Source organism: Abramis brama (genome assembly GCF_963993115.1).
Source record: "Abramis brama genome assembly, chromosome: 12".
NCBI classification, from domain to species: domain Eukaryota; kingdom Metazoa; phylum Chordata; class Actinopteri; order Cypriniformes; family Leuciscidae; genus Abramis; species Abramis brama.
The window spans coordinates 1,593,616-1,616,128 of record NC_139974.1 but is presented as its reverse complement, the minus strand read 5'-3'; the positions used below and the strand labels follow the sequence as shown (position 1 = coordinate 1,616,128).

The following is a 22,513-nucleotide window of genomic DNA, read 5'->3' as shown; positions in this document are numbered from 1 at the left end:
GCTAGCTGGGAACAATGAAAAGGGTCCAGAGCAGCAAATGCAGTGAATGAAGTTCATGTTCTCATGATTTATTTTTATGAATAAAAATGTTTCAAAACATCCCCCCCTCTGTTTTTTTCACAAATCGCACCCTAGATAGATAGATAGATTATATATAAAGTTTATCTACATGTAAAATTAGCAATATGAATTCTTGTCTATTATGTATATCTGTTATTTTTAAATCGTCTGTTCTATTGAAGCCAAAGCTGCAGACAGAAATCAAACCCACCGGAGTCCAGCTGTGTGTCCATGAAGAGTGACGCGTCTATGGGGCTTCCAATAGCATTTAAAGGAAAACACACATCAACAGATCTGAGGTACAACATGTCTGTCTAGAGAGACTAGATCAGCTCTTCCCAGATCTTCTCTGGAGCCCCTAAAGGCGGGCGCACACGGTGCGATTTTTGCTGTTTTTACGAGCTCGCAGATGATTTTTTTCACTCGGGAGAAATCGAGTGGAATCGGTGATGCTCGCATGGTCGCGGCTCGCAGCGTGTGAGAGGAATTACGAGCCGAGCCAAGCACGTTATGAGCACCTCCCCGAACTCCCGATCATTTGTAAACATGTTCGGGGAGTCGGCCCGATTTTCACCAGCTGTCCCCTATTACCAAATTATACACAACCACGTGGGGCTATACCTCAGTGGCAGCAACCATACAGCGTGCGCATACACTCTCTCTCTCTCTCTCTCTCTCTCTCTCTCTCTCTCACTTCCGGTGTGACGTGTGATTGTTTGAGTGTGAGTGGAGCGATTGCGATTGAATCGGAGCTTGTGAGTGAGTCTTTCTTACTTTTCCTTGCTTTTCTATCTTGTTTAGGGTATTGTTTGAAAGTGGTGGTTTATTTGATTGTTCGGGCTGCGTGCTACCGTTTTTCTTTGCGGGCAGCATGACGGCCCCGCGAATGCAAGGTTTGAGTAAACTTACGCGGCGCCACGGAGTGAAAGTGGCGTCCGCGGTGAGCGTTGAAGACTGTTGCCTGGCTGCAGGAGAGGTCGTTGGGCATGAACATATCATGTCGGCCTCTAGAACGGTGCCACAGTCATTTTTCTTAGCTACGTTGAAAAGGCAAACGAGTTAGTTGAGACTGGAATAGTCATTGATAATCTTTTTACCCATGTTCTCCCACTTTCTATGCCATCCAAAAAGGTGCTGTTGTCTAATATTCCGCCTTTTATAAGTGATGAAACTTTAGTGAGAATTTTGTCCCGATATGGTAAATTGGTGTCACCTATTAAAATGATACCAATTGGAAGTGGTTCTCCTCTTTTGAAACATGTGGTTTCGTTTAGGCGATTTGCTTACATGATTTTAAAAGATGATCAAGATCTGGATCTTTCACTGCATCTCAAAGTTGACGAGTTCGACTATGTTATTTATGTTACTACGGACAAGATGAAATGTTTCAAATGTGGTGAAGTTGGCCATTTAATTCGTGCTTGCCCTGGTAAGAATAAAGAAAACAGCTTAGCGGCTGATGACATTGTTAATAATGTTACTGAGCCGGTCGAGGCCGGTCCGTCAAACGCGGTTCGGCCTGTGACAGAGACGGGTGCGGCAGAGACAGGTGCAGTGGTGGATCGAGAGGTAGAGAATCCCCCCGCAGCTGAGAGTGCGGCGATTCAGGTAAATTATCCCATAAATGTGTGTGAGGAAAATACGCTGAATGATGCTGAAACATCGAATATTCGTTCTTGCAAGTCGAATATGCAAGAAAAGGATAGTGCACCTATTGTTTTGCTGCCCGAATTGTTTTGTGATGGCATTGAAATGGAGACTCAAAAGTTCTCAAAATTCCATCAAAAAGGAAAAATTCGGACGTTTCTCAAACGGTTAGAGCTAAGAAATCTGACGTGGAAGATCAATATGGTGACAGTGACAGTGAGTCTTCTGATTCTAGCGTCGGTCTCTCTCAGAGTGACTTCTCTAGTCGCGGTTGTGAAGTGGATGACATTAAACTTTTTTTAAAAGCTACTAAAAACAAGAGAGGGGTCTGTGTAAATAATTATTTTTCTGACACAAAGCAATTTGTCGATAAAACCAGGTTTTTTATGTCAGAAGGTTTGTTTACAAACAAGGAGATTTATCGATTGAAAAAGATAGTGAGAAAACTCACTTCTGACAACGCCAATGAAGGTAGTGAGAGAGATAATAGCCTGGCTAGTAATGTGTTGTGTGGAGTGCTGCTATGTTTCTTAGTCTATTTCAATATGAGTGAGGTGAATATTGCAACTTTGAATGTAAATAGAGCAAGGGAAATGAGAAAAAGAGCAGATATTTTTGAGGTGGTTAAACAAAAAAGAATAGATGTTGCTATGTTGCAAGAAACGCATAGTGACTTGAGGAATGCTGCTGATTGGGCTGAGGAGTGGGATGGGGTCTCTGTGTTGAGCCACAACACCTCACTTAGCGGAGAGGTGGCTATTCTTTTTTCTAAGAGCTTCAATCCAACTTCTTATAAGGTTGATGAAGTAGTTAAAGGTAGGCTCTTAAAAGTAAGAGCTACTTTTGGGAATTTTATTTTTGTTTTTATTTGTGTGTACATTCCTACTGCACCAATACAGAGAATGTTGTTTTTAAATACTTTGTGTTCTGTTTTACAAAAATGCTGTGTAGAAGAATATTTATTCTTAGGTGGTGACTTTAACTGTACATTGTCAAACTTGGATAGGAATCATATTGAACCTCACTTGCCCTCTCGTAACCGGTTAGTCCAGCTTGTCAAAACGCATGAGCTCTGTGATGTGTGGAGACAGTTTCATGAGACACAAAAGCAATATACTTGGACTCATGTTCGTGACAGTGTGATTTCGCTGGCAAGATTGGATCGGTTCTATGTTTTTAATCATCACTGTAACATTGTTAAGAAATGTTTAATCACCCCACTGAGTTTTTCTGATCACAGTATGGTGCAGTGTTCTGTGTTTTTAAACTCTATTAAGTTAAGAAGTGCATACTGGCAGCTTAACACTACTTTGTTAAGTGACAGGTACTTTAAGAAAATGTTTAAACTGTTTTGGGATGAGTTCAGAACCACAAAGGGATCTTTTAAGTCGATACGACAGTGGTGGGATTTTGGGAAAGCCCAAATAAAACAATTTTGTTTGCAGTATACTCAAAACGTCACTAGAGAGACAGTTTTGATTATGAACACCTTGGAGACTGACATTTTGAAACTTCAAGAATTAGTTGAGTCGACTGGTGGTCAGAGTTATTTAGATTCTTTGTTAAAAAAAAGGACGCAGTTGGCTGATTTACTGGGCATTAGAACACAGGGGGCTCTGGTCAGGTCAAGGTTCCAGAGTGTGGACCAAATGGATGCTCCATCCAGGTTCTTTTTCAACTTGGAGAAGAAGAATGGTCAGAGCAGAGTCATCCATGCTCTGCGCTCTGAGTCTGGAGGATTATTGACAGACCCTGCGGACATTCGCAAGAGAGCAGTTGTTTTTTATGAAAACCTGTATAAAAACGAACTTAGGGCAGAATACAGGAGTGACAGCGAATTTTTCAACGACTTACCCCAGGTGTCTGAGGAAGTCAATGCTGAGATTTCTGGTGCTTTGAGCACAGGCGAACTGTACAAGGCTCTCCAAGGAATGGAGTCTGGAAAGGCTCCGGGCATTGACGGCCTGCCAGTTGATTTTTATAAGTCTTTCTGGTCAGAACTGAGAGAGGACCTTTTGGAGGTATTGAACGAAAGCTTGGCTGAAGGCCAGCTGCCTCTGAGCTGTCGTAGAGCAGTGTTAACCCTCCTGCCCAAGAAAGGAGACCTTACGGACATAAAGTGCTGGCGGCCCGTATCGCTACTCTGCAGCGACTACAAACTGCTCTCGAAAACCTTGGCTAACAGGCTTGCAGGAGTGATGGATGGTGTCATCCATCCTGACCAGACCTACTGTGTTCCTGGTAGGTCAATATTTGACAATGTTTCTTTGATTCGTGATGTTGTAGAAGTCTCCAAGATGGTAAATCTAGATTGTGGGTTAATCTCGTTGGATCAGGAGAAGGCATTTGACCGTGTTGAGCATCGCTATTTGTGGAGAGTTTTAGAGGCCTTTGGGTTTTGCCAAAATTTTATAAATTGTATTAAAGTTCTTTACAGTGGCGTTGAGAGTATTCTGAAAGTGAACGGTGGTTTATGTGCTCCTTTTAAAGCTCATAGAGGTGTCAGGCAGGGGTGCTCATTGTCTGGTATGCTCTACTCTTTGGCAATAGAGCCACTTTTACAGCAAATACGGGTTAAACTTTATGGTTTATGTTTGCCAAACTGTGCAAAAAATCTTATATTGTCAGCTTATGCCGACGATGTCATAATTATGATTAGTAGGCAAAGTGACATACAGGTTTTGTCAGGTTTACTTAAAACTTTTAAAGGGTTATCTTCTGCTAGTGTGAACTGGAGTAAAAGTGAAACTTTATTGTTAGGTAAGTGGACAGGTGGGAAACCAGATCTCCCAAAAGGGTTAGGTTGGGGAAAATCAGGTTTTAAATACTTAGGAGTGTATATAGGTGATGAGTTAACAGTGCAAAAGAATTGGGAAGGAGTCATTGAAAGAGTGAAAGGTCGTCTGCATAAATGGAGATGGTTAATTCCAAAAATGTCATATAGAGGGCGTATATTAATTATAAATAATCTAGTTGCTTCTTCACTATGGCATAGGGTTGCATGCATTGATCCTCCATCACATCTGTTAGCAAAAATCCAGGCTATTTTAGTGGATTTCTTCTGGGATAAAGAAGAACATTGGGTCATTGGGTCCCACAGAGTGTGTTGTTCTTGCCTAAGGAGGAGGGTGGGCATGGCTTAATACATCTTCAAAGTAGAGTAGCAACTTTTCGGTTGCAATTCATTCAAAAACTTCTTATTGGTTCAGTTGAGTTTAAATGGTGTTCTGTTGCATATGTGATTTTACAGAATCTTGAGAATTTGAGACTAGACAAAACTCTTTTTTTTACTCGACCCAACGAAATTGAACACTTCTGGACTACCAGTTTTTTATAGGAACCTCTTTAAGGTGTGGAGTCTTTTTGTTTTAAAAAAAACAGAGGATTCAGAGTCACTTCATTGGCTATTAGAAGAGCCTTTAGTCCGTGGAGCACGTCTGGATTTGTCTGCCAGTGGACTTTACCCAGGACTTAACAAAGCACTCATTGACAGTAAAATTACCACTTTGGGACAGTTACTGGAAGTGTCAGGACTTGATTTTATGAATAAAGAAGCAACGGCTCAACATCTGCAAATTCGGTCAATCCGTCTAGTTGCGCAGTTATTGATGAAATGGCAGACGGTTCTTAATGCAACGGAAAGAACTTTGTTGACTGAGTATTGTGATGGTCGCTGTAAACCAGATCCTGAAGACTCGTTTCCTTGTCTGTTTCTTTCAGTGAAACTAGAAGAGGTTTCTGGAGTGTTTTTAAAAACTGTTGAATCCCTGTGTGTAGATTTCTTTTCTTGTTCTGGGAAAACTTTGTACAAGTATTGTGTTGTTATTTTTAACAAACGAATGTTAAATAAGAAAACTGATACTCTATGGCGTGATTTTTAGCGCAATTTTCCAACTGACAAAATTGCGATTGTTAACTCATGATTTCTGTTCTGTCTGTGCGCACCAATCTTGCACTTCTATCTACTCCTCAACCAGACCACCTAGAGACTTCGGGTTTTCGGCATTATGTTAAGGAAGGTCTAATCTCGGGAACGCACAAAAAAAAAAAAAAAAAAAAACGGAAAAGATTTACTATCTCTTAGTGTTGTGATCCCATGAGGTGAGAAAATTGCGCTAAAACACTCACCGAGTTTTTATTACTTGTTTTAAATTGAATGTGGATAGAAAACCTGAGTGGAGAGCACTTTATAAACCACCGTTGACAAAAAAGACAGGTGATTTACAGTGGAGAATCCTCCATGGCGCTGTCGCCGTTAATGCTTTCATTTCAGTTCTAAATCCTGAGATTGATGCTGAATGTCCGTTTTGCACTGAGAGAGAAACCATCTTTCATGCATTTGTAAAGTGTACAAGATTAGAGCCTTTATTTCTGCTTTTAGGAAACATTTTTCAGAGGTGTAATGAAACTTTTTCTACAGTGTTATTTATTTTGGGTTTTAAGTATGTGTTGAAAAAAAGATTTGTATGCCAGTTGTTGAATTTTGTTGTAGGCCAGGCAAAATTGGCTATTTATATAAGTAGAAAAAAGAAAGTTGAACAAAATTTGGGACAGAATGTAGTTGCAATGTTTTCAAACATGGTGAAAGCAAGAATATTGATTGATTTTGCTTATTACAAGTTTATGGATGACCTTATCACCTTTGATGGTATTTGGTGTTGCAGTGAGGCTTTGTGCTCTGTATCTGAAGGTGATTTGGTTTTTGCACATTTATTGTGAGTTGGGGTTGCTCTTAATATTTATGCACATTGTAATTTAAATGTATTGTAAAATGTATTTGTAATAAAAGTTTGTTAAAATTCAATTCAAATTCTCTGTCTCTCTCTGTCTCTCTCTCTCTGTCTCTCTCTCTCTCTCTCTCTCTTTCTCTCTCCCTCTCTCTCTCTCTCTCTCTGTGCGCATGCGCGAGCGTTTGTTGTGAGAGCGAGTGAGACGCGTGGTGAGTGTGTGGACTCTTTCTTTGAGGCCGCTGTGCCTATAAGAAGTTTTCTAATCTTTCTATCTTTGACTTTTTTTTACTTGTGGTATACTGGTTTAAAAGTATTAAGATAGTGGTTTGTTGTCTCTCTGCCAGTTCTTTATAACTGGCAGGATGACTTCGGCCGTGAGGACGTTAGATTTCCTCACACGGCGTCACGCTGTGAAAATTAGTCTGAACGCTACTGTGGAAGTGTGCAGTTTAACTGTTGGGGAGGTGGTTGGCTGTGAAAACATTCTGTCGGCATCAAGGATGAACAACGCGGTTGTTGTGTTTTTGAAAACCGTTGAGTTAGCGAACTTGTTGGTTGAAAGTGGAGTTGTTATTGACAATGTTTTTGTTCCAGTGTTACCGTTGTCTACACCGTCCAAAAAGGTGACTCTATCAAATGGCATCTGAGGCAACTTCTGTGCAATTAAAATCTTTTTCTTAATCGGAGGAGATTTTAATTGCACAGAAGTTGCCTCAGATAGAAATCATGTTGAGCCTCATATGGCTTCTCGAAAAAGGTTGATTCAATTTCTAGAAACACATGATCTTGTAGATATTTGGCGAAATTTTCACAAGACACAGAGACATTATACATGGGTTCATTCTTATAATAATAGGTTGTCTTTCGCAAGATTGGACAGATTTTATGGTTTAAGTCATCAGCTCAATCTTTTTAGAGATTGTTCTATCATTCCAGTTAGCTTTTCGGATCATAGTTTAGTACAGGGTTTTTTAACTTTAGGTTCCATAAAACCGAAGAGTGCAATGTGGCATTTCAATAACAGCCTCTTAGCGGATATGGAATTTAGGGATATCTTTAAGTTTTTTTGGAATGATTTTAGAACCACTAAATCTGATTTCCAATCTTTGCAGCAGTGGTGGGATTTTGGAAAGACGCAAATTAAACAATTGAGTCAACAGTATGCTTACAACATCACTAAAGAAACAAATCTCTCAATGTTAATTTTAGAAGATGACATAAAGAAACTACAAGAATCTATTGGAACCGAACAGAATCAGGAGCTTATTGAAATTTTAAATAGGAAAAATAAAGAATTGGCAGGAATTTTAGACCTGAAAGCACAAGGGGCTCTGATCAGATCCCGGTTTAAGGACATAGAGTGGATGGATGTATCTTCCAAGTTTTTTTTTTATTTGGAAAAAAAAAATGGCCAAAAGAGATCTATACATGTTTTGCGTTCCAAGGAGGGTGCACTCTTGTCGGATCGTGCAGATATCCGTAAGAGAGCGGTAGAATTTTATAAAGAACTGTATAGCAGTGAACTCATACACAGGCCAAACACTAATGTGTTTATTGAGGATCTTCCTCAGGTGACTGAAGAGGCAAATGCCGATCTCTGTAGAGAGATAACACTGGAAGAGTTGAGGAAAGCTCTTCAAGGCATGGAATGTGGCAGAGCACCGGGAGTAGATGGCCTATCTGTAGACTTCTATAAGTCGTTTTGGCCTGAGATTGGTGCTGATCTGCATGCAGTCATCAAAGAAAGTCTAAGCAGTGGAAGGTTACCACTGAGCTGCCGTAGAGCAGTGCTGACTTTACTGCCTAAAAAGGGAGACCTGAGTGAAATAAAAAACTGGAGGCCTGTGTCATTGTTGTGCAGCGATTTATAAAATTCTATCCAAAGCATTAGCAAATCGATTGAGTGTGGTCTTAGAGGAAGTCATTCACACTGATCAGACCTATTGTGTGCCATGAAGGCAAATTTTTGATAATATTTCTCTTGTTAGAGATATGTTTGATATCAGTAAGCTCTTTGATGTGGATTTTGGTTTGGTTTCATTAGACCAAGAGAAAGCTTTCGACAGGATCGAACATAGTTATTTATGGGAGGTTTTAGAAGCTTTTGGTTTTAGTACAAATTTTATTGATAAGTTGAAAGTTTTATATTGTGATGTTGAAAGTCTGTTGAAGGTAAATGGTGACTTATGTGCCCCCTTTAATGTTTTTAGAGGTATCAGGCAAGGTTGTGCTCTTTCCGGTATGCTATATAGCTTAACAATTGAACCCTTGTTATGGAAATTTAGAACAGATTTAAAGGGTGTAATTATTCCAAACTGTGAGAAAGTTGTTAAATTATCAGCTTATGCTGACGACATTGTTATTTTTATCAAAGAACAAAGTGATGTGTCAAAGTTAACAGAGATTTTGAATGATTTTATGGTTGTTTCCTCTGCCAAGGTAAATTGGCACAAAAGTGAGGCTATCTTAGTTGGAAAGTGGCCTCATGGACAGCCCATTCTCCCTGGGGTGTTTATTTGGGAGATGATATAACTGTAAGGAAGAATTTTGAGGGGGTAGAAGAAAAAATTGTGGGGCGTTTGAATAAGTGGAAGTTCTTACTTTCTAATATGTCTTATAGAGGACGTGTTTTAATTAATAATTTAGCAGCCTCCACTCTTTGGCATTGGCTAGTATGTATTGACCCCCCAGCACTTCTTTTGAAAAAAATCCAATCTATATTAGTCAATTTCTTTTGGGACAATTTACATTGGGTGCCACAAAGTGTCCTATATCTGTCAAAGAATGAAGGGGGGCAGGGCTTGGTTCATCTACAGAGTCGAGTGGCAGCGTTTCGGCTTAAGTATGTACAAAGGTTTCTTGAGAGTTCTCTAAATGAGAACTGGAACTTGGTCGCTTCCATTATTTTGAGGAATTTTGAAGGTTTGGGTTTAGACAAGTCTTTGTTCTGGATGAACCTTAAGAAGTTCTCTGTGTCTAAGTTACCGATTTTTTATTGTAATTTATTCAAAGTATGGACACTTTTTAAAGTTTTGAGAAGTGTAAAAACAGACTCTTTGTACTGGACTCTTCAAGAACCGTTGATTGGTGGATCACGTTTGGATGTGTCCAATGAAGGAGGTTTTCCTGCTTTGACGGACTTACTCATTAAATCTCGTATCATTACACTCGGAAGTCTATTTCGTATTACTGGACTTGATCTATCTGACTCCAAAGCGATGGAAGAAAGGTTGAAGATGAGGTCGACACGGGTGGTAACTCGGCTATTGTCTAAGTGGAAAGGAGTCATCACCAAAGAAGAGTTAATAATGATAAAGGACTTCGAAAAAGGGTGGATTCAGCCAAAGGATGACGATCCTTTTCTGAATTTGTCTTTAGCTCCTGATTTTGAAATGTGTGATGGTTTTTTAATAAAGTCTAATAATTTGTTTGTTGGGGGAAGGGAAAGCATCTAGCAAAGTTATGTATGAGTGTTGTGTTAAAGCGTTCAACAAGAAGAGTCTTGATGGCAAAATAGATACACCATGGCGCAATGTTTTACATTTAAGTGAGAGTACAAGACCTAATTGGGGGGCACTTTATAAGTCACCATTGCCTAAGAAAACGGGGGATTTGCAATGGAGAGTTTTGCACTGTGCTATAGCCGTTAATGCATTTGTTTCAGTGATAAATCATGAAGTTACTCAGGAATGTCCTTTCTGTTCACAAAGGGAAACTGTTTTTCATACTTTTATGTATTGTATAAGATTAGAGCCCTTGTTTACTTTTTTACAAGATCTTTTTAAACTGTTTGATGAAGTATTCTCTTTGGAGATTTTTATCTGTGGTTTTAAGTATTCAAGAAAACGCTCTTATGAATGCCAGTTGTTCAACTTTTTTTTGGGCCAAGCAAAAATGGCGATTTATGTAAGCAGAAGAAGCAGAATTGAAACAGATTCTGATGCAGATGTAGTATTGCTCTTGTCAAAGTTGTTGAAATCAAGAATCCAAATAGATTTTTGCTATTACAATGCAACAAGGAATCTAATGTTGTTTGAGCAAAGATGGTGTATAAAAGGTGTTCTTTGTAGTATAATCAATAATTTTTTGACTTTTAACAGTATATTGTGAGTTTTTTTTTTTTTAAGCTCAGCTGTATGTATCCTGTTGTGTGAATGTAAAATGGAATTGTAATAAAACGGATTTTAAAAATCAAAATCTCTCTCTCTCTCTCTCCCTCTCTCTCTCTCCCTCTCTCTCTCTCTCTCTCTCTCTCTCTCTCTCTCTCTCCCTCTCTCTCCCTCTCTCTCTCTCTCTCTCTCTATCGGAGTGCATGTTGGGAGTGTGCGTGGGAGCTGAGTGGTTGCTGAGAGCACTTGTGGAAACTTTGGTTTTCCTCTTTACGGTTCTTTTTCCCCTCGTTTTTTTTTAACACAGAGTAGAGAAAGTTCTTTTCTTCAGTGTGTGTGCGTTTTTGAGACGCCAGCATGGCGTCTGTTCCCACGCCAGGAACGCCAACACTGTCACTGCGGAACGGGTGCAGGTGTGTGCCAGAGCCCGGAGTGACAGTGGAGGATTTGCTGCTGGTGATAGGAGAACAGGTGGACTTTGAGAATGTCGTCTCGGCCTCTCGAATGAATAAAGCAGTTGTTGTGTTTTTAAAGTCTGAGGCGTTAGTCAATCAGTTGACTGTCAGCGGTATATGGGTGAAGGAAACATATGTCCCGGTAACCCCGCTATCCGCTCCAGCAACAAAAGTTACCATTTCAAATGTGCCGCCTTTTGTATCTAATGATGTTATCATAAAAGAGTTGCAACGTTTTGGTAAGATCGCGGGTCTCGTCCGATTGATTCCCTTAGGGTGTAAAAACACCGCTTTAAAGCACGTCCTTTCATTTAGACGTCAGGTGTATATGTTTTTAAATTCACCGGAGCGAACCTTGGAAGTCTCCTTCCGTGTCATTCAAGGTGGGAATTCTTTCATGGTTTATGCTACTACCGACAGTCTACGCTGTTTTGATTGTGGAGATCTGGGACATAAGCGCTTCGCGTGTCCACACAGAGACGAACCGCGCGCGTCCACATCTGACGCAAACAACACTGATAAATCAGGAAAAAACACAGGAACACGGAACGCAGAGGAGCATGATACAGTCACTACTGAGGAAGAGCAGGGACAGCAGGAGGTGAGTGAAAATAATGTAATTGTAAGTAAGGAACAATCTGGCTGCAGTTATGTTCCTGAAAAATCAGTGTGTGAATTGTCTGATGTTGATAAGAGTGAGACTCAAGGTGATGTTGAGGATGTGTGTCAGAGTAATGATACAGTACAGGTAGAAGGTGAAATGGAAAACATGACTGATGAGATGGAGGTTTTATCTCAGTATAGTAATGATGGAATGAGAGAGAATGAGCAGTGGTTAGAGGTTGAAAAAGATATGTATACTGTCGAACAAATCAACTCTTTTCTTGACAAAACAAAAGGAAAATCAGGTGTTGAAATAAGTGACTATTTCCCGGACGTGGAAAAGTTTATTTCTTCGGTAATATGGGCTAGAAAAAGGAGCAACTATGAAGAGCTTACACAACAAAAGAGGTTTCGTTTAAAGAAACATATAACTGCAATAAGATTAGGTAAGAAAGCAGGAAAAGCGAGGGGAAAAACTAAATAAATATGATGGCTGTTGACTTCTCTTTTCTCTGTTTTTTTCTCTTTCTCTCTCTCTTCCTTATGGAGACCTTACGGGTGGGATCCCTAAATGTAAATGGGATGAGGGATGGGAAGAAAAATTGGTTACTTTCAGAAACCATACGCTTGAAAGATCTTAGTGTTGTTTTTTTGCAAGAGACCCATAGTGACCAAAGAAATGAGGTTGACTGGGGTTTGTGGTGGGAAGGAGAGAAGGTTTTAAGTCATGGGACTAATCTTAGTGCTGGAGTGGCTGTGCTTTTTTCCCCTAGTCTTCAAGCGAAAATTTTATTTAAAAATGAGATAGAACCAGGGAGATTATTACTTATTAGGGCTGAAATTAGAAACCTTTTTTTTGTGTTCATAAACATTTATGCTCCTAATTTAGGATCTGACAGGTTGCAGTTTTTTTCCAAATTGGAAAAAGTTTTAAGCCAACAGCAGGATGGGGATTTAATAATTTTATGAGGAGATGCACTTTAGATTTCACAAAAGACAGGAATGGAGAAGAACCTCACGCACAATCAGCTGCAGTTTTAGTAAATGTGATAAAAAAATTCAATCTAGCAGATGTATGGAGGGAACACAATCTAGCAGCACAACAATATACATGGGTACATTTTAGCAATGGTAGAATTTCTGGGGCACGTTTGGACAGGTTCTACACATCACATAATATGAGGAATAGAGTAAAACATACAGCTATCACTCCTACATCTTTTTCTGATCACAAACTCATTACAATAGAGTGTTCGTTGGTGAATAGAGCTCAGAAAAGTTACTACTGGCATTTTAACATTAAACTTCTGGATGATAAGCATTTCTGTGATAACTTTAGAGTTTTTTGGGAAACCTGTAAAAATGAAAAAGTTTTATATGAAAATATAATTCAGTGGTGGGAAATCAGTAAGGTTCATATAAAAGGGTTCTGTCAGCAATATGCAACCCATTCTTCTTTGGTTTTAAAAAAGACACTAGAGTTGCTAGAAAAGGAGATCATTGATATTGAAAAGACAATGACTGTTAATGATACTGCAGATTTACAAGAACTGTGGACAGAAAAGAAAAACCAGCTGAGCTTCATTCTAAATGAAAAAGTTAAAGGAGCCCTTGTAAGGAGCCGTTTTTTAACAACAAGGGACATGGATGGTCCTACATCTTATTTTTTTAATTTGGAGAGAAAAGCTGGACAGGAAAAGCAGATGTACTGTTTAAAAGAAAACAATGGAAAAGAAACCTCTGATCCAATCACAATGCGTAGAATCGCTGTGGATTTTTATTCTGATTTATTTACTGCTGAAACCTCGGATGAACAGTGCACAAATGAACTGCTTCAGGACCTTCCTGTTTTAACTCCAGAGCACAAACACTTGTTAGAGACTGAGCTCACCTTTGAGGAGGTCACCGCTGCAGTAATGGGTCTCTCTTCAGGACGTGCACCTGGCTTGGATGGATTACCTGCAGAGTTTTATAAGAACTTTTGGACTGTTTTAGGAAATGACTACTTTGAGGTTTTGCAAAACTGCATTACAGAAGGAATCCTTCCCACAAGCTGTCGGCGGGCTGTTTTGACACTACTCCCAAAAAAGGGAGATTTAACGTTATTAAAGAACTGGAGGCCTGTAGCAATTTTATGCTCAGAATACAAAATCTTTTCTAAATGTCTGGCAAACAGCCTAAATACTGTATTGTCTGAAATCATACACAAAGACCAGTCTTACTGTATAAAAGATCGATCCATCACAGATAATTTACATTTGGTACGGGACATGCTTGATTTTGCTTTTCAAAACAATATTAATATTGGGTTTCTGTCATTAGATCAGGAAAAAGCTTTTGACAGAGTAGACCACAATTTTCTTTTTAATACGTTAAAGGCTTTTGGATTTGGGGATGTTTTTATCTCTAAGATTAAACTGTTGTATACTGAGGCTACGTGTATGGTTAAAATGGCTGGTGGCCTCAGTACTCCGGTGAAGATCCACAGAGGTATTCGGCAAGGGTGTCCTCTCTCGGGTCAGCTATACAGCATAGCTATTGAGCCTCTGTTATGTAGATTAAGACAGCAGCTCACGGGCTTGAATGTTAGTACACTGGTTTTTAAAGAACCTACTAAACTTTCTGCATATGCAGATGACATTACAGTGTTAATTAGTTGTCAGAGTGAGGTTGATTCTTTAAAAGGAGCTCTAGCATGTTACGGGAAGGCATCTTCGGCTAAAGTTAACTGGGGTAAAAGTGAGGCTCTTTGGTGTGGTCCTGGTCTGAATAGTCCATCACTTCCTGGTGGATTACAGTGGGGGAGAACAGGCTTTAAATATCTTGGGGTGTTTTTAGGAGTAGATGAATTTAAAAGGAAAAACTGGGAGGGCCTAGTGGAGAAAGTGTGTGTTCGGTTGTCTCGCTGGAAATGGTTGCTGCCTCGGCTGTCCTACAGGGGGAGGGTCCTGGTCTGCAATAATCTGGTGGCTTCATCGTTATGGCACAGGATGATGATTCTAGAGCCTCCAGAAGAGCTAGTAAGAGGAATCCAGAAAAACCTGGTGGACTTCTTCTGGTCGGGACCTTCTTCTGGCTGAGGGCGCCAGTGCTGTATCTGCCTATTCAGGAAGGAGGACAGGGGCTGGTCGACATCAGTTCCAGAATCCAAGCCTTCAGACTCCAGGCGGCTCGGAGACTACTCTACGGGGAGCACGTGAGTTGGGCCGAGGTGGCCTGTGCTCTTCTGAGGAGAGCCGGCAATATGGGGTTAGACCGACACCTGTTTCTCATGGACATCGACAAGCTGGACTTAACAGGACTGACACCTTTCTACAGGTCGGTACTGAGAGCATGGAGACTTTTAAAAATATCTCGGGAGCCAAATGGTGTGCTGGACCTGTGGATGAGGGAAGAACCTCTGCTCTTAAACCCGGCACTGGCTTTGAACATTTTTAATTCAGTCTCCCTCAGAAGAGCTTTATGGACTGCAAACATTACTAAAGTTGGACTTCTGATTTCTGAGAATGGGTGGATATCTGCTGAAATTTTGGCTCAAAAGCTGGACATCAGATCAGTTCAAGTGGTGGAGAGAATGCTGACTCAAATACGTGAGTTTTTGCCCCAGGACTATAGACTGGTTTTAGAGTCGTCTGGTAGAGAGGAGGAAACCTCGACTTTCCCAGAACTGGCTTTTTCAGCAGACACTGGAGAATGGCAAGAGGCTGAGGGAGGCTTGCTTTCTTTTAAGACCCCCCAACTGGAGCTTTTTAGCAACACAGGGAAAAAAGCTTTTTATGTACTTTGTGTTGAAGGTGTCACATCTGCACTCGCTTGAGAGTGTAAGAGAGTCCAAGTGGCAGGAGGTTTTTGGGCCAGGCGCTTCCCCTAAAGGCTGCTGGAGGTCCCTGTACAAGACTCCTATAGAGAAAAGGTCTGGAGACCTTCAGTGGAGAATTGTGCATGGGATAATAGCCACAAACAGACACAGAGCACACCTTGACCCACAGGTAGGGGAGGGCTGTCCGTTCTGTGGGATGCAGGAAACAGTTTTTCATCTGTTTTTTGACTGTTTTAGATTAAAGCCATTATTTAACAAATTAGAAGAGTGGTGTCAGACCCTGGGGGAAGTTTTTATGCCTATGTTTTTTATTTATGGGCCTAAGTACAGTAGGAAAAACAAAGAAGTTCATGTTTTATTACATTTTTTATTTGGGCAAGCAAAAATGTCAATTTGGTTGTCACGAAAGAAAAAATTGAATAATGGTGGATTAACTGATGTGGTTGCAGTGTTACAGGGGTTAATAAAATCCCGTATAAATATAGAGTTTAGCTATTACAAGTTGGTTAATGACTTGGATGTTTTCAGAGGTAAATGGGGCATAAAGAATGTTATTTGTGATGTTGACATTGATGGCTGTCTCCAAATTTATGCATGAGTGAGTTTTGATCGTAAAAGTCTTGAGACTCTGTGGTTATTTTGTTTTAAATGCTCTCATTTCTAGTTGGTTAAAAAAAAAAAAAAAAAAAAAAAAAACTTTTTTACTGAAAATGTTATATCTTTAATACTTTTGTAAATAAAGAGATCTTAAAGTCAAGTCTCTCTCTCTCTCTCTCTCTCTCCCTCCCTCCCTCTCTCTGTCTCTCTCTCTCTCTCTCTCTCTGTCTCTCTCTCTCTCTCCCCCTCTCTCTCTCCCTCTCTCTCTCTCTCTCCCCCCCCTCTCTCCCCCCCCCCTCTCTCTCTCTCTCTCTCCCCCCTCTCTCTCTCCCTCTCTCCCCCCCCCCCCAGCCAACGCTGTGGTTTCACTCCGGCTCAGTGCTGGCTCTGGCTCTGGACTGCATGACGGTGTCGTATAGATTGGGTGAGGGCAGTTCCCCGATGTGGCAGCTCTCTGACGCTCTCACCGCCTCGGGGAGGAAGGTGTGTGTGATTCAGCTTCATTATTTCAGCCGAAACAGATTCTCCTGTTAGTGTAAAGGTCTGCTCACACCATTAGCGATGCTGCATACACCAGAGAGAGCCGTTGTCATGTTTAGGTATGAAACAGCTTCACAAACAGTCTTTTCAAACACACACTTTCATTATTTCTGTCTTCGATAACTCTAATTCGATCACAGAAGTTCTGGGATAAAAGTTTATATGTCGGATATAAACACTGATGTCTACGGTAGCGATCAAAATAGAGCAAATCACCTTTTGAAAGTAACTTGCCGCTTCAAATAATGTATCAATTACATCGTTACACCAGTAGGTGGCGACAGGTGACTGTTTAAACACGCATTTGTCATTCAATCATTACATTTTTCATCCAGTAATGAAAAAAGTCTTAATGAGTGAGTCATTGAATCATTCACTCAAGACATTCATTTAAAAATGCTGATTCTTTCAGCAATGAAACATTGAAGTGTTTATGAGTGAATCATTTTAATAATCCATTCAGATTCATTAAACATTTTAAATAAACTGCAGCAATTCACATTTTGTCAGAACCTCTAGTAAATGACGTTATTTTGTGTAGTTGTCAGTTCAGACTCGTGCAGCGCTAGGCTCCCTTTGACAAGCCGTTTCCAGCTCCATGAACTTTGCCTTGGCCTGATTTTGTTTGACATGATGTCACAGAATATCGTTCCTGACTTCATGCGACTGTGTTTTCCAGGTGGTTTCAGCGTATGGCTCTGTGCCGTTTCCCATGATGCACGGCAGCTGCCTCCCTGAGGCTCTGGATGCTTTTTCAGATGCGTTACCGTGGAAACCCCTTTCAGCGTGTCCTGAGCTCGGCGACGGCCGCTGTTTCAGCCAATCAGTGACTCTGAAAGGTTTAGACGGGCAGAGTTTAGTCAGGTGAGAGGACTGACTATTTTAGTTTTATATATATATATATATATATATATATATATATATATATATATATATATATATATATATATATTACAATGTAACATTAGTTAGCATTAGTTTTAAAGTAACATTAAAACATTATTCCTTAATAAATGTAATTAGTTATTAATACATTTTACATTTATCTTATGGAAATACTGTCAAAACAAAAGCAAGGCAAACAGTCCCAGAAAACTGTCCAGAATTATTATTTCAAACATTGTGATAAAATGGAAATAGCGACTTGAGATCTTTTCTGCTGCATTATGAAGTACATTCAGGTGTAGCGGATTATCAAAAATGAAAAATATGTTGGGCGGGACTTGGTTCTGTGCATCAGTCGTTGATTGGGTGTTGAGATGTGGGTGTGGCACTCATAAGAAAGGGGCGGGGTTTAAGTGATTATGACATTTTGATTAAGTCAAGTCAAGTCAAGTCAAGTGTATTTATATAGCGCTTTTCACAATACAGATTGCATCAAAGCAGCTTCACAGCATTAAACCAAAATAACACAACAAGGTTGTTTCTAGTGTAAATTTATTGATTGATAAAATTAAATTAATATCCCCAAAATATCCCCAACTGAGCAAGCCAAAGGCAACAGTGGCAAGGAACTGAAAACTCCATCAAGTGACCTAATGGAGAAAAAAAACCTTGGGAGAACCCAGGCTCAGTCGGGGGCCAGTTCTCCTCTGGCATTTATGAACTAGAGGCCAGATTGTAGTTTGAACAGTAAGATTTAAAATGTTATATGAATGCCTGGCTGAAGAGATGCGTCTTTAATCTAGTTTTAAACTGGGAGAGTGAGTCTGAGCAACGAACAGTATCAGGAAGGCTATTCCAGAGTTTTGGAGCTAAATGTGAAAATGCTCTCCCTCCTTTGGTTGATCTGGATATCCTAGGTATGACCAAAAGCCTTGAATTTATTGATCTTAAAGCGCGCGATGGATTATAGGGCGATAGAAGATCTGTTAAATAGACTGGAGCTAAGCCGTTTAGGGCTTTATAAGTCAGTAGCAATACCTTATAATTAATACGGAACTTTATAGGTAACCAATGCAGTGATGATAAAATCGGTGTTATATGATCATATTTTCTTGATTAAACAGTATTTATTAATCTTAATGCAAATTTCTACATTTACTAATACATTTTTAAAATCCAAAGTTAACATTGGTTAATACACTGCGAACTAACTTTAACAAAGATGAATAAAAATGTTGCACATTGTTAGTTCATGTTAACTAATGTTAACAAATGAGACCTTATGGTAAAGTGTTACCAATAATACTTAAATAACTCTTTGAATATTTGGTGCCGATAGAAGACTAAGAAAAGAGGTGGTATTGAATATCAATGTAAAATACTGAGAATTCTTTTTTTCTTTTTTTTCTGTGTTACATGGAAATGTCTATGTATGTGTTTAGTTCAAATGTAAAACATGTGATGCTGTAAATATTGTTGTCCTCAGTCCTGTTCTCCCTGGCGTGGAGCCGCCCAGTCCTCTGCACTACGAGCGCTCTGGAGAAGACGTGCTGGCGGCGTACGTCAGGTCCTGTTACCCATCATCCCCTCTGTGAGTGACCGACACACACTAACCGTACGGCTCTGAGCGGCTGTCTTTGGTCTGAGTCTGATGTGTGTGTGTGTCTGCAGGGCGGTGCAGCTGCTGTCCAGTCCCAGTAAACTCACCCCTCCGTTCCCACAGATCTTCAGTCCGGCTCTGGGTCCGCAGGGTTTCCTCCAGAACCAGTCTGATCCTGCTGACAGTGAGTGCCGCTCTATAGCCATCAGCTCATGTGGAAACCACTTGTTGTTGTTTTGTTTGGTCTCTACTAGAACAGGTTTTCCTCATATTCTCCATTGTTGCAGCTCCTCTCTTCCCAGTCTGTCAGTAACGCTCTGTTTAGTTCCTGTCTCTATGAAGCCCCTCCCTCTGAAAAGCACACTGTGCTCTGATTGGTCGGCTTGAGCAGTGTGTTGTGATTGGTCGAGTGTGTTTGGGAAATGTCCCGCCCCTTACCATAACCGCCAGTTTCAACCAAGCGGCAAACTGTCTCTCTCTTGACTCTCTTAAACTGCAGTTCATGGACTGGCCACTAGAGGCCGGCTGCAGAAGAGAGTCAGTCCCATAGTCCTGACTAACAAAACATGTTTACAGTCTGGTGCAAAAAGTGGTTTTGGTCTATAAAGCTAATTTTGCCCTTCATGACGACTGTGAGGGGGTGAATTTTTTTTTTCTATATATCTCATCCGTTTACATTAAATTAAGCCTTAAAGTTCTGCATAATTAAGGGCGTGGCCACTTGAGTGACAGATGGATTGCCGCTGATGTCACTACTAGCGTTTGTCTGCTGTCTGTTAGCGTCACGTCACCTCAGCTAATACGCCTCGCTGCACGTTTCGGTTATGCGGGAGTGACGCTGCCAAGATGGCGACGGCCGGCTCCGCCCACTTTGGGCTTCAAAAATGCTCTTCAGAAACTCTACGGGTGACGTCACAGACGTAACTACGTTCATATTATTATACAGTCTATATGGTTTACACACACTACTAACTAACTCACCCAGGCCCCGCCCCTTTATTCTGCGTATTAATTATTATAATGGGGAATATTGTGACGTGTTCATTCCCGGAAGAAACTCAAGACTACAGTGGAGGCGTTTCAGGAGTTCAGAAACACTGACACTGATATAGAGAAGAACTGGAGCTTCTTCATGATCGAACAGCAACATTACACACTGAACACAGATGAACATGGGAAAAAGTATAATAGATCTCCTTTAATAAAAGACAATACATGAGATATGAAACAGAACTGTGAGACTTTAGATGCATTATGGATGTTAGAGAAATGAATAGTGCAGTTTACACTGTTTTGAGTTTCCACCAATGTCCCTTTAAGGTCTTGGTCTCTCTCTCTCTCTCTCTCTGTCTCTCTCTCTCGCTCTCTCTCTCTGTCTCTGTCTCCCTCTCTCTCTCCGTCCCTGATTAATTCCAGTCCTTGTCTTCCTCCGTGTCTCTCCCAGCTCCCCCTCAGCGGGTCTCCAGTCTCCCGGTGCTGACGAGTCTTCAGTCGGGTCCTGCCGTGGGTCTCCAGCTGTCTGAGCTGCAGAAAGCTTGTTCTGCGCTGGACCTGCGCCGCGTGACCCCGAGCTTTCTCTCGCACGGGCCCGAGTTCAGCGAGCTCACTGAATCCCTGGAGCAGCTCCGCACCCTCGCGCTCTGCTACCGCCAGGACCGCTCCCGTTCTTCATCCGACGAGGATGACGAGGATGACTGAGGCTCTTCGTCAGCCCTGATCATCAGTCGCTCCGCTGCGTTCCCTCGGGGAATCATGGGATATGAGCTCAATAACCCTTCAAAACAGCACGAACATTTAGAAGAAAGACAGAAGAACTGTGAGATTAATATGTAAACCTCATCAAACCTGCTTTTCTAGAGCTCAAGTGTGTACAAGTCCCAATTAAATATTTTTACTTCATATAAATTATTGCTTAATTATGAAATATGCCTGTTATTATACCCTTCTAGAAAGTTAACGGTTATTATTCAGAATTGATATGCACCTTCATCAAAAACTTGTTTAATAAAACCACTTTATTTTGGTTGACTGTAATGTTTTTGCTGTGTGATCTGATTATGAAGGAAATATACACTTGTAAAATTAAGTGAGACTCGTTTATATTGTTTTTCATTTGATGTGAACAGGCTTTACGTCAAACATCACTTGCACAAACAAAACAAACTCGTCGCATCCGCTTGTGGAGAAAGTGTATGAACTGATGCCGATATCTTTGGACTTTAAACATAATCAGCTAACCTAGCTAGTTATTTTTATTGTGCGGTTTTATTCCATTTTAATATCCAAATGTTAGTTATAAGAAGATATGTAAGGGATAATTTAGAGCGAGGCGGTTGTTACCGCAGCGAATACAACCCCCGACAGGCTGATCCAAGCCTGATCAGCCTGAAGGGGTTGTATTCGCTATAACAACCGCCTCACTCTACATTATCCCGCTTATTACATGGCTACCTACAAAATAAATAAAAAAATTTGACACAAAATATTAATTTAAAAAGGAGTTTATTGATTTAAAAACGATTGTATTGCTTCCGCTAAAGAAAATAGTCCATTCCGTCTCTACGGTTAGAATCCTGCGTCCATAGCAACACTCTGTTTATCATGGCAACGGTGTGTTATCCTTAGCAGCGTCTGATATCAAGAAATAACACACCGCATTCTACATTAGAATTCAACCAAGCCATGTAATATATAATATAGGCATTGTTTGCTCATCGTTGGTAGATTCTTTGAAGGCATCTTGAGTAAAAAATTTATATTTTTGAAATATCTTCTCATTCTCTCACTGACAGCACTGTTTAAAAATGATAAATCCTTCGCCATCACATGGTAAGGCGTGTATACACTATCTAATTAATATTAATGAGCGTAACCGTTATTGGTATGGACACGACGGGAGTTCAAGCTAGCATAAGTTCGATGTCTATGGCTACAGGTGTGTAGTTTGATGCTGTGAGTATTTTCATATTATACATTTAAACTTATAAATACAGGAATAGGCTACTTATAACCAGTTATAAACTTTGATTCATTCCACTATCGTAAGGTTTCGTCCTTAACATATTAGCATTTCCCTATACCAAAGTCGTAAACATAATATTTGTATTATGTGTATTGCAAGTTCAGAAGTGTTAAATGTAGAAATGTTGAGTTATTTCCATACGATCGTCCAGTTTTTGTCGTCCCATCATAGTTGTCAGTCACGTGACTGTCGCGGAGACCCCAGGGCAAAACAGCCGTAGAACTGCAGCACAAGCCTGTCAATTTTCCATCTCGAAAATTAGAATATGTGAACTAGGGATGGATCGATACAACAATTTTGGCTTCGGTACGATACCAGAACCTAATACCTCTGAATCGATACCACAGGTCACAGGTGACAAATAAGCAGCCTCAAAATTTAAGAATTGAAACAATTTTATTAAAAAACACTGCTTGAAACTGCAGTACCGAATGTGAAAAAAAAA

General features: G+C 40.4%; 1 protein-coding gene across 1 annotated transcript; it reads left to right on the top strand.

Moving 5' to 3' along the window:
* Window positions 1-6,601: 6,601 nt before the first annotated feature.
* Window positions 6,602-21,132, top strand: LOC311093987 (protein misato homolog 1-like). The gene is made up of 6 exons (XM_084131711.1): window positions 6,602-6,646; window positions 16,373-16,504; window positions 17,241-17,425; window positions 18,933-19,037; window positions 19,118-19,230; window positions 20,491-21,132. Exons 2-6 carry the CDS (start codon window positions 16,424-16,426, stop codon window positions 20,742-20,744), a joined length of 738 nt encoding a protein of 245 aa, XP_083987837.1. The 5' UTR covers window positions 6,602-6,646; window positions 16,373-16,423; the 3' UTR covers window positions 20,745-21,132.
* Window positions 21,133-22,513: the final 1,381 nt, after the last annotated feature.

What these genes read in the sequence shown, in the direction of transcription:
- LOC311093987 (XM_084131711.1), top strand. Translation starts at nt 16,424, where the DNA reads ATGACGGTGTCGTATAGATTGGGTGAGGGCAGTTCCCCGATGTGGCAG. An exon ending in GACGGGCAGAGTTTAGTCAG is followed by an intron (nt 17,426 to 18,932) that starts GTGAGAGGACTG and finishes TGTTGTCCTCAG; the next exon opens with TCCTGTTCTCCCTGGCGTGG. An exon ending in TGTTACCCATCATCCCCTCT is followed by an intron (nt 19,038 to 19,117) that starts GTGAGTGACCGA and finishes GTGTGTCTGCAG; the next exon opens with GGCGGTGCAGCTGCTGTCCA.